Source organism: Postia placenta (assembly GCF_002117355.1).
Source record: "Postia placenta MAD-698-R-SB12 unplaced genomic scaffold POSPLAscaffold_7, whole genome shotgun sequence".
Classification (NCBI taxonomy): domain Eukaryota; kingdom Fungi; phylum Basidiomycota; class Agaricomycetes; order Polyporales; family Adustoporiaceae; genus Rhodonia; species Rhodonia placenta.
In genome coordinates, this window is record NW_020169838.1 from 25,203 (window position 1) to 36,727 (window position 11,525).

At 53.6% G+C, this 11,525-nt stretch overlaps 4 protein-coding genes across 4 annotated transcripts; 3 read left to right on the top strand and 1 right to left on the bottom strand.

Moving 5' to 3' along the window:
• Nucleotides 1-271: 271 nt before the first annotated feature.
• On the top strand, nt 272-2,008 carry POSPLADRAFT_1143450 (hypothetical protein; the record flags this gene model as incomplete). The annotated part of the gene is made up of 4 exons (XM_024485565.1): nt 272-1,280; nt 1,444-1,526; nt 1,653-1,737; nt 1,833-2,008. The coding sequence occupies 4 exons, from the start codon at nt 272-274 to the stop codon at nt 2,006-2,008; spliced, it is 1,353 nt and encodes a 450-aa protein (XP_024338716.1).
• A 681-nt stretch (nt 2,009-2,689) lies between these two features.
• POSPLADRAFT_1039864 (hypothetical protein) lies at nt 2,690-3,277 on the bottom strand (the record flags this gene model as incomplete). The annotated part of the gene is made up of 2 exons (XM_024477607.1): nt 2,690-2,965; nt 3,026-3,277. A coding segment is annotated over one exon (192 nt), but the record flags the coding sequence as incomplete, so codon positions are not given.
• A 1,042-nt stretch (nt 3,278-4,319) lies between these two features.
• Nucleotides 4,320-5,436, top strand: POSPLADRAFT_1142797 (hypothetical protein; the record flags this gene model as incomplete). Its single annotated transcript, XM_024485475.1, has 5 exons — nt 4,320-4,400; nt 4,500-4,589; nt 4,638-4,811; nt 4,869-4,977; nt 5,030-5,436. The coding sequence occupies 5 exons, from the start codon at nt 4,320-4,322 to the stop codon at nt 5,434-5,436; spliced, it is 861 nt and encodes a 286-aa protein (XP_024338718.1).
• Nucleotides 5,437-8,652: 3,216 nt separating this feature from the next.
• On the top strand, nt 8,653-10,931 carry POSPLADRAFT_1142667 (hypothetical protein; the record flags this gene model as incomplete). The annotated part of the gene is made up of 6 exons (XM_024485456.1): nt 8,653-8,927; nt 9,006-9,081; nt 9,134-9,427; nt 9,476-9,562; nt 9,612-10,543; nt 10,658-10,931. The coding sequence occupies 6 exons, from the start codon at nt 8,653-8,655 to the stop codon at nt 10,929-10,931; spliced, it is 1,938 nt and encodes a 645-aa protein (XP_024338719.1).
• Nucleotides 10,932-11,525: the final 594 nt, after the last annotated feature.

The window sequence follows — 11,525 nt, forward strand, 5'->3', positions numbered from 1 at the left end:
CTCGTACCATCCCTCCACCTAGGCAGCGGGGAAATCCGTCCAGATTCTCCCGATACGAACTCTGGTCGACCCAACGCTACCACATTGGGATGGCTCCGAATGGAAGCGTCACACTCAAATTTCCCCTGAATCCACGACTCCTTCATTGCAGATACCGAAGTTCCCGCTCTTTAGCTCGCAGGCAGGATACCTCAATCGCCGCCGTGGTCAGCCGCTAGTGTCTTCCACGTCTACTACAAGTCCCTTGCATTCGCACGTGCACGTGCAAGCGATGCCCGAGCCACACTCCCGTCCGCCGTCCGAGTTGTCGAGGTCGCGCTCTACACCCATTCCCTTGCCTCACGATGAAACAAGCCGCCGCGATGAGATGGCGACACCGCCCATACTTAGCCCGCGCACACCTAGTGTGCGACCTGTGTCCCCTTCTGGCCTGCATCCGACAGATCCGAAAAGAGGATCCGAGCGACACGGCAGCCCCTGCATGAACATCACCACAAGTAATGATGGAGGTGACAACGCGGCAGATACGGACCAGGCGATCAGCACAGACGGGTCTCGGGCGCTACCTGTGAGTCCGCCTGCCACTCGTTCACATAGGCGGACAAAGAGGATTTCAAAGGTCAAGAAGTCGGAATCTCCGCGGTCGCCTGGCGGACGCAAGCCTCAGCGGTATCTACGCTCGAGGGGCAGGGACACGTACGCAGACGATGGCGTTAACGACGGAGGGACATCGATTTCCAAGTCACGCCCATCGGCTCGGAAGCGCAAGGCACGAGCACAAAGGACTCTCTCCGAGAGTCCTAACAGTGCGTATGCGGACGATGAACCAAAGTCGGGCAAGCGAGGACGGAAGAAGCCCCGTACTGTCAAGACGACGAAGAGGTACCGCTGCTCGCACCCTATGTGCGACAAAAGCTTCACTCGGTCGTTCGACCTGAGGCGTCACATGGATATTTGCGCTGGGCCAGGTGGGGAGAAAGCGCCGGCGCAGCACTTTTGTAGCAGCTGTGGGAGGGGATTTAATCGCAAAGATGCCTTAAAGCGGCATTGTACGGAGAGGCCGGCGGCGTGTACGAAGTATCTGCGTGGGCTAGAGAAGCGAGCTGCGCTTCAGAGCGGCAAGGAGGTTCCGACGCACAGTGCTTCGAGCGAGAGTCGAAGCGGCGGAGCTCGACAGCACGAGGAGTGGCGTGACCTGGACGAGGACGACCAGGAGGACAGCGGGGCCGGCTCGGAGGATGAGAATCTGGCCAGACCTGAGGATGAGGAAGAGCAAATGAGTATGAGTGGATGATCAACAGTTGCATCTCCATACCGGTATGCTTCCGTGCTGACTATGGCATCCGTCGTTTCCATGTTGATTTTTGCTCGACTATCTCCTATTGAACGTTGTACTATTCGTATGTTGATCCCGCATCGTCGTGACATGTCATTTTTTCCGAGTACAAGGTAGCCACCTAGCAATCCTAGCAATCAAGAAGTTGTCGTTGATCAAGTTGGCGGGATGCGGTGGCCGCTATAGTGGAGTACGTGGTCAACCCGTAAGAAAGACTGCGTGCATGTTTACCGGCATACTCGGATGAAAGCACTCGAGGCCAAGGCTTCACTGTCAGTTCGAGAACGAGCATAATCCAGCTCCACCATTGTAGTAGTTCACAGGCGGGAGGGAATGGGTATCCTCAGGTCTGTTGCGTCGCAGTATTCAGTTGGGAGAGTATGGTACCTACGAAGTCAGAAGTCAGTGTTATGCATCTCGTAGCGGAGGAAGAATTCAAGCTCCACGTCTCTGCTACATGATTTTCCTTGCTTAAAATAGCATAGCATGTTCACAGCGACATGCAGCAGCATGACTGGAACAGGGAGATTTTCCGAAGAGCTCAGTTCAGACAAGAGGGCCGCGTTTACCACGTGGGCTCTCGGCTTCCTCCGGTATGAACAATGGCTGCAAGCCAACAACTTCAACTTGTGCGCTCTTCCTCCCCATTTGTGCAATGTGGCATGGTTCTGAGGCGGTGTTCTTCCAAGCTCTGCGTCTCCTGACCATTCTGGCACCTACTATCCGCTAACAAACCCCTGAAATTTAATCTCGTAGATTAAAGGTATGGAGCCTTCATGAATTCCCATGGAGAGCGACTGAAACTGAATTTATTCTCCATCTTCCACGTCATGACAGGATGTCCTGATCTGTATGGAGCAACAGCTCACCTCAATGCAGCTTTCCGGTGGTCTTGATTCCTGATATGTTATATTGACCAGATATACCAGCTACCCATGCGTGGTGCTTAGCACCTCACAACTTCCTGCATCATCGGCCATTCCGCTGGTGTGCTTGTTGTAGCATCACAGCGCCGTCTACATTAACGGCCACGGGCATTAACGCAGCTCCTGATTTTCTGAGTCTGCTGTGGTGCGACACTCTCCTCGGCGTTGGTCACCTGCCTGACTGCTTCCTCTCGGTGAGAATCCTTCTTCTCGACGTGGACAAGACGATACTAAAATGTTCCAGGTCCGTCGACTTGACAGCAGTTACCCACTAGTGGATATAGAGTAGAAGCTTTGCGCTATATGCGACCACATTGCTGTCCCGGTGAGTTTACCCGCCACCTCGTGCTCGACACAAAGATAATATAATGTTTTGAGGCCACGACGGTAGGGGGCATCTATTGTATTTTTTGAAGGTTCGAATTGATGCCGCTTGGTTGCAAGAGACAAGTGTTCTTCAGCTCTCTGACGGCATCTACACCCCTCTACGGCGACTTTGAGACGCAAGCTTTCAGAACTTCGGCGGTGGAAGGGCGTCAACTATACACTCGTAGGGTGTAACGCTCGATCGTCTCAACGTGCGGCTCAATCGCTGGCTTGCTCGAGACTGCGTAGGATATGGACAAGGCCGCCAGCGAGGTGCCAAGGATGTAGTGTCGAGATGCCTAGACACGAGTCCTCTCGCACAGCAGCGCGTCAGAAAAACTACATCTGGTCAGGACCTATTCTTTTGGAGACAAATTGTTGACTTCATGTCTCTTAGTCAGATTGACCTCGTCCGTTGCGGTGACACGAGTTGTTCAAAAAGTCATATCCTACTCCCTCCCTCCTGATTCTTAAATCTGCCCTCTCATCGTTGACTGTAACACATAATACGCTTACCTCTACACGGTCTAGTTAGTATCGCTTACTTGGCTTTTCCGTAGGAGTGGTGTACAGCGAACCATTCAGTCTATGACAAGTGGAAGACAGTAGATTAGGAAGGCGAGCGCTCTGAACGGACACATGCTAAGATGACACGCCTGTCTGAGAGCACTTGGTGCCACGATGGAGACTGAGTGGTGCCGCGTGAGCTTCTCGCGCCGAAAGAAGACAGGTTCATCTTTTGTCAAAACGCGTTCTCAGCATGGTATCAGTCGCATGCGAGGTAGAACAAATTACTGATGCCCAGCTTACTGCGCAGCGACGAGAACAACAGGACAAGCTGGGATGAAAGGGAAGCCTTATAGGGCGCTGTTCCGTGGGTCCCATTGTCCAGCTTCCGATGATATGGGATCGCGGAGAGCAGCGCACTCCGAATCGAGAAGTTAGCCAGTCGTTGGTGGGTAACTGCTAGTGGTCCTCCTCTCCCGTCATTCTCGAATCCGGAGAGTTCTTGCTACTCAGTACTGTTGTAGAAAAGAGGCTGTTGCAACGCAATCGTATTCTCGGCGCAAACATCTAGAAGGCGCTACAATGGCATCTTCGAGATAGGTACACAAGAAGGCATAGCGGAGAATCATTCCATCGGAAGGATACTCACACGACGTTCTACACGCAATGTGACCCTCCGCCGTCTTCCTTTCTCCGGCATTGAAAGCAACAGCTACTCAAAGAAAGAACTCACCAGTTGTGAAGGTAAATGGTAAATATGTGGTACAATTTCCCCGGAGTAACACCTTCAGCTGCAGCGGCACTCGAACAACGAGTAGCTAAGATACTAATAGTTGCGGGCCTCGGCGCGGGCAAGACAATGCCGGTGAGATGCTAGAAATACGGGCTCCCATATACCGGTTCCAGGCCACTTCAAGGCCGCCCTTACTTGCCTATTTCGTGGAATTCTATGGTGAACTATTTCAGCATCGGAGTGGAAAATCTCAGCCAGAAGCTCACCAGTAGCATTGTCCGTCGGTCCCACATCGCCATAATGGGATAGAATACTAGGATACCCTCAGGCGCGCTCCGAATGCTCGCTGAGCACTCATAGACAAACAGCCGCCGCTTGTCCACCGCTAGTTTGAGGACTTGTACTGCCTACCCCCCCTTCGTGTAGTGCGCTTGATCCTGTTGAATCAACAATGTGTTCCACCGAAGCTTTTCTCGACAAGTTCGACGTATCATTGGCAAGCCTGACGGCACCCAGCGGCGACGAACAGCCGGTAGGTATTGTCGTCGACAAATCGTGCTGGAAGCCGGGCATAATTGTAAGCTCCCATCTCACCTGAATAGCGACAACGTTCATGTCTACTTCGCCTCAGCGCATGTGCGCGGAGGCGGAGTCCATGGACACCGTGTCTCCCATGGACACGCTCCTCGACCCGTCTGTTGTATACGGGGGCGGCGAATCGGTGTGTCATTTGTTCCAATCCTCTCGTACTCTCGCTTTGTTGATGCAGATATCTTCTACCTCACCGCCTCTGACACCGCATCAGCGCTCGCCCGATTCACCGGCATCGGGGTACGACAGCCCCGCCATGGTTATGGGCGCTATCATGGACGCCAGCGACGTCCAACAGCACACTCCCGTGGCTGGGTTGCAAGAGGCTTCCCGCACAGCCTCAACGACATGCGTGAGTACACATCCCGTCTTCCGCGTCATCTAGCCTGACATATACATTATATGTCAGAACCAGACAAACACTAAAGACGAGGGAGAAGGCTCGGCACGTCGCAACTGCGATCGCCGCAGCCTCGAGCACAAGCATACTTCGATATCACTTTCTGAAACCACCGAATGTGAGTGTATCAACGCAGGGGGCTGTTGTCCAATTCATTACACGCACTGCAGCCCAGTGCCGGGATTATCGACTAGTGTCACAGGAGACGCAGCCTACTCGCGGAGCCAAGCGAAAGTCCCCCGAGGACGACGAGTACGTTGAACGTCCTCCCAAGAAGATTAAGTGCGCGTCGAAAACAACGAAATGCGCGTCGAAAAAGACCAAGCGTGCTCCCAAGCAGCGCCAACCGGCGAAGTTCCCCTGCGCACGGCCGGGCTGCAATCGCTCATTCACTCGGCCGGCGGATCTTCTACGCCACCAATTGGGAACCAAGAGCTGCACCACAAACGGCGAGGCAATCCCCAAGAAGTATTTCTGCGGGAGGTGCCACAGGGGCTTCCATCGCCGCGACGCCCTCGCTCGTCACGTGGGCAGTAAAAAGGGCTGCACGAAATTCTTGAATGGGAAACGGCGGTGAGGATGGCGAAGATAGTGAAGGCTGACTGAGGAACATTGCGATCACGCGTCGGTTGCGAGTCCCTGACAGAGCGAGTGCGCGGACACCCCGCGAGGTTAGGTTCGCCGAATGTAATGGTCTCCATCCCCGTCTTCATCCTTGCTTGCCTCGTTGCCGGATTTCGTTCCTCGTCTTGGACTATTTTTGGTACTGCATTACTCCCCATGCCGCGCTCTACACGCCACGCAACAAGCATTGTTCGCAGTTTCCCATGCCTGAAAAGTGATATTATCAGCGAGCTGCCCTATTCGATCATTCACGCGCGGCCAAGTGCATCGTGCGTGGGTGGAGATCACAATCCGAGCACGCAACGACCGCATGGGACGAACACGCATGGACCACACAAAGCTCGCCCTTCGAATACGTCAGATCCGCCGACAGATCTACAACACATAGTACACCGTTCGTGAGACATCAGGGGTCCTTCGTGATCCCCGACGGTTCCAGATCCATCCGTTCGTTCCTGGGTTGAGTCAGATCGTCCCAGTCAAGCAAGCGATGATCATGCAGGGCGAAGGTTAGACCACACGGATCAACCCGACTACCAAGCCAACAGATTCCACGACAGAGTTGGATACAGAACGGATGAGCGTACATGGCGAGGACATTATCTGTGTTGTCTACGGTATGCATCGGGGCACAGTAGACATAGACCGCCCATCCGGGCCCATACTACCGACAGACAGCAGCGCCTTGGAGGAGGCTGCTGACGGCCCCCGTCACAGGTAGACTAGATACGTTCACACAGGACACACGCGTATCACGTCCTCGCGAAGGGGCGGGGTCAGCCACAAATAGTGAAGAGAGGCCATATGACGGTAAACACCTCGAGAATCACACATTCGCGGAGATGGGGTGTTGTCTGCACGGAATACGCTGTAGGTAATCACAAGTGAATGCTCCAGATTGGCAGACGCAGGTGCCCATGGATGGACATCTTCTGGGATTGGTGACTGTACTACCCGATGGCAAGTGAATGTGCCTTGTCCAGCACGATCCTCTAATCTTCGATTCGTGCTAGGACAAATGTCGCGAAGGAAACGTGTCAATTCGGTGACGCACCGCTTAGCCGGCAGGTAGAAGCAGAGCCTTGTAGACTCTCCACTGCGCTGATTGTACAATGTGCTTTATATTTCCGTGCATCGAGGATCTCGAGTTGAGATGTGCATCCTGTTGGACAACTCAGATAGCGCATCAACGGTGAAATGCTCGTCTCACGCAGCGGGATCATGCTTCCTTGAAAGCTGTCTCGATAAATCCATCCTGCGCTGATTCTCCATAGTTTACAGACTATGCTGATGTTGAATTTGAGCTGTACCGTGGGAGACAGTCGAGAGCGATGAGGTGTAGATAAGAGCAAGCTGTCTCTTTCAGGGCCACCCGCTATCGGCGTCTGCTGCCACGTGCTCTTAGCGCTCATTGGGGATCGTGAGCGCATCAAGTCTTTTGCCACCATGTACCATTGAGGCGGCCCGCTATGCCGCCTCCAGCAAGAATCAGTCGCCCTGAAGTGGGCTGCTTACTGTTTAAGCATGTCGATTACCTAGTGGTCTTGCTCATTCAAATCTCTCCTTTGATATTGCAGCAGATGATTATTGTCTTGGCTGAAGGTCGAGCACTCGCCTCTGCAAGCTTTCAGCGCTTGAAATGCCCTAGTTGCGGTACTAGAATAATCTCGACTATCGCATCAATGGCAATGCGCACGCGCGGAGAGGCGTCTACGTAGAGGTAACCTTAAAGACGGGATATCAAATTCTACCAAACATTCCCACAGTCCGCTCTGTATTCTATGTAAGATACATATCTCGACGATGAAGGCGCAAGTTCTGACTTGTCAGGTTACCTCATCCCTACAGTCACAGAAACTCATTCCGGTTGCGTTCACACTCCCATAATTGAAGGCCTTCTATAGCTGAGACGGTGTGTTTCGAACAATGCTGTGTTGATGGGATGTCGTCCCTATTGTCCTTATGTAGCGAAAAGACTAAATCATTGGTTCTAGCGCAACCACCTGGCACCTCACCGTCTCCCTTGACAAGAACCACAAGGTCATATTAGAACATCACGCTATTCAGCATCAGCTCCGTCAGGCCATTGCCTCGCAATGGCCAGAATCCGATGGGGACCACAGGATGCGGACGGAGTGATGAGAGATCACATACTTTTTCCAAGGCCTGTCAAGGCACATACAACTGTACGATTGTTGCTACACCAGCGTCAATCAATGCACAATGCCGCGTCGTAACAGTCAGGTTGGAGTGTTTTCCCCTGTTCAGAGAGCTGTGCGCACTCTTCACTACTCCCTGTTTCACCATTGAAAGCCCACACCACCATGCGGTGTTGACGTCCGCGCTGCAGGGCTGGCGCGACGTCACATACACGAGCCTGCTCAACACGGAGTAGGTGAGGCGCGGGGTGAGATGGTGGCCTTGAAGATGAGATGTTTGCGCAGCAGCAGGCGCTCGTAATACGGCGAATATGAAGACAATGAGAGACTAAATATGCCGCGACATTGTTGAAGGCAAATGCTATTACGGCACACCTCTTTTCTGCAATGGACAATCCGAGGTGTCGTCTTACTGCTCATCTGCGGATGCATTGGCAAGCACGTCTTCCTCGCTTGAGTCAACGTTTCTTGGAGCGATATAGCCTTGGGGCGGAACGAACCCCTCTTCCGCGCCCGGTGCAAACAGTAGTCAAGTAGGCAGCCAGTTGTCAGACAGAATCATAAACAAAATGGTGGCATAAGGTAGAATGGCACTACCACACAATCCAAGGAGCCAGACAAAACCTTGTACCTGAATCGCTGGGAAGTCTGAGTTACATTGTGAACAATTGGCACATACATCGATGCTCCATGCTGCGTACTAAGACGCTGCTAGGCTTATGCCGTTTGAGAACACTATGGCCAGCTGATTAGTGGATGAATCGGCTGCCCTCGACCTTGAGGTCATTGGCGGCATGCTCCGTGTCCATTTCGTGCGCCAATTGTGGTCAGCTATCTGAGATTTACCTCGGTCAGAAGAATCAAACGACTCCGAACTTTGTTCTAGGTCCGACGTCCGATTTGGTCATTCAATAAGAGACGAGCCTCGAGGCCACAATAAAACCTTGCGACGGGCGCTGTAGACATACGGCCCTTCACGCTTTGAGCAACGATTGCAGCATTTGTCCCTAATGTTTGATCCCCCGAGAGACTTCTTCCCTCTTGTCGTTACATCCAACATGGGGGCTCCAAAACTGAAGATCCTCGGCAACCTCGTAGACTCCCTCCTGGAATCTCGCTCTGAGCTCGACAGCACCGTCTCAGCTGTCTCGATGCTCACTCATGACGCCGTTTATGTCTTGCCTCGTACCTGCGATCCTTCGTTCCCGGACGGCGCCGCTAAGTTGGGTTACCGCTTCACTGTCAAAGCGACCAGCACCGCTGTACAGAGAATCTTAAACATGCCGTGAGCGTTGCTGATCGTTGAGTCGGATGTAAACTCACACAGTAATCTCAGCTCTGTACAGACGACAGTGTATGCCAGTGGATACCTTCGCATCCCAGTCCTCGATAAGTTCTCCGACCTGGAGATGGCAAGGCTTCACTCTGCCGCACTTGTGGTGTGTCCAACTAGTCATGCGATGTGATCGGAGCGTTGATCGACTGGTATAGCGGCAAGAGCAGGTCCTCGTGATGTGGTCCGAGAAGGAGCACGACATCATTGACGACTTCCAGGACCTAGAGCACCGGCTCCGTCACTTTGTGCAGATGTGTACCTGCGGTGATGTGTCAACGTCGCCCTTGCACGGTGGCAAAGAGGGCCCAGGTATCCCAACGAGTTTTAGATCACCAAACTTTGAGTCGTCTCTCGCGGTGTTGAACGTAGGGAGTTCTAGACGGACAGAATATGAGGATCTCCTCGGCGCACCTGCAGCCACAGGTTTCTCGAGAGAAGAGCACGTACAGGTATGTCAAGTGGTTTATGATAATGAATGATTACGTACCTTCACGTAGCCGTCGGCGCCGGTGGAGGTGGCACCCGTCACAATACATCCGATACAAACTCTCCTCAATCCAGAGTTGCCGTACTGGGACGGCTCCGTATGGAGGCGCTACACTGATCGTTCCTCTACGGACGTGTCAGCGATAGTATCGACACTGGCGCAACGCCAATGCGTCGACGATGTCGATGGACCAAAGCTTACCATTGACCGACAGCGACGGCGCTACCGAGGTGCCGTCCAGTGACGCAGAGGTCGGGGGGCCGGCCATGGTAGAACCCCACCTGTCGACACCATCTAAGTCAGCCTCCCCCATCGCCACATCGCCTCCACTCGCGGGCTCGCCAACCGGGGTCCTGAAGCGCAAGCACGGCCAGCCTCGAGCGTCAGGCTCCTCACCCACTGCACGCGAATTGCGCTCGCGCATACCTGCCCCACCGACATCTGCGTTGTCCTACCGTCCGCTCGCAGGGCCATCAAAATTGCGTAACCCTTTTCTTGCAGCGACCGTGGTTGCAGGCGCCAGCATCGAGGCTGCATCAGTATCCACATCCACAGCACACCCATCATGCATGCCACCCATGTTCCCCGCTCATCTGTTCTTGTCAGATAAGGAACAGGAGGATGGGCGGCACGACAGCAGTAACCTCTTGGGTGAAGACACAGATGACAACAGCGGCAGCAGCGACGACAACGACGACGCTGTAGAAAAGAATTACATAAAAATTGCCAAGAAAAGTCGAACTAAGCGTGCATGGACAGCACAGCCGGCAGGTCCCTCAGTCACTCGTTCTCGTAGGCCGACGTTGCAGGACTCTGAGTCGAGAAAACAAGCGCATCCTCCGGAATTGTGCCAAGTCCGTCCGAGTAAAGGTGATCAGACAGCTGACAGTCTCGACGACGACGGTAGCACCTACGGCGGCGAACCTGATTGTTTTCCTTCCAAAAGCATTTCGCGAGCTCAACCACCACGAGGGCGGAAGCGCAATGCCTCCGACGATGAATACCTCGACGACGCGCATCCTACCAAGAAGAGTACGCGAGTATACCAGAAGCCTCGGAGCACCAAAGCGACGAAAAGGTACGCATGTACACGCCCGGGATGCAACAAAACCTACACCCGGAGAGCCGACATGAGGCGCCACCGATATGGCTGCGGCACGAAGAAGATAAAACCGGCGCACTTTTGCGACAGCTGCGGGAAGGGCTTCCTTCGCAAGGATGCGATGATGCGGCATGTCAGGAGCGAGAACGGATGTGACAAGCATCGACACACGCCGAAGAAGCTGGCGTCAAAGGGTAAGCAAGCAGGACTTCGGAAGGACGAGGAGGTTGGCACCAGCGATGTCACAAGTGGAGGCCGAGGCGGAGCCGGTCGGAAAGTGGTCGACTGGGACGAGACGGAAGATAACGACAGCAGAACCGACACCAACACCGACACCAGCACCGGCACAGAGGACGAGGACTAGGACTAGGTCGATCCTGAGGGCGCAGACAAATGAGCGAGCGCGAATGTTGTTTCTTTTCCGCGTTGCCTCACCTACACCCTGGCCCTATCACTGTGTCCACGATGCCTGCGTCGCCATCTACCTGTCTATGCCTCTTCATCGCCAGACTGTTTGCGTACTGGTACATACATTACCATCAGTACCTAATCGCTTTCTTATGTAATAAGAGACACAGGGACATTGTGTTTTTTTCTGAATCTGTTTCTTGCATATGACATAGCGCTTTGTTGATAGGTGAGCTCATGCGCTGAGAACGCGCCTCGAAATGGTTTCATTCGTCATCGCCTAAGTCGGCCTCACACTTGGAGGACGTCATGTTATGCGCACATTGCGCAAGACTACTCCGCGAGGTGCTGCAGAGTGAGACTGGGAAGCCGACTAGCATCATGAGCATTCGCGAATACAAACGGGCGCTCTCGATCTCCCGTGCCGCACAGACCGCTTAGCCGAGAGGGCGAAGATCGCGGACGGTGAACAAGGTTTGACCGCACGACTAGCACCGGTTACATATGGCCCTCAAAAGTGCTCGTGGGAAAGCGCTGGCGTAAAGAATAC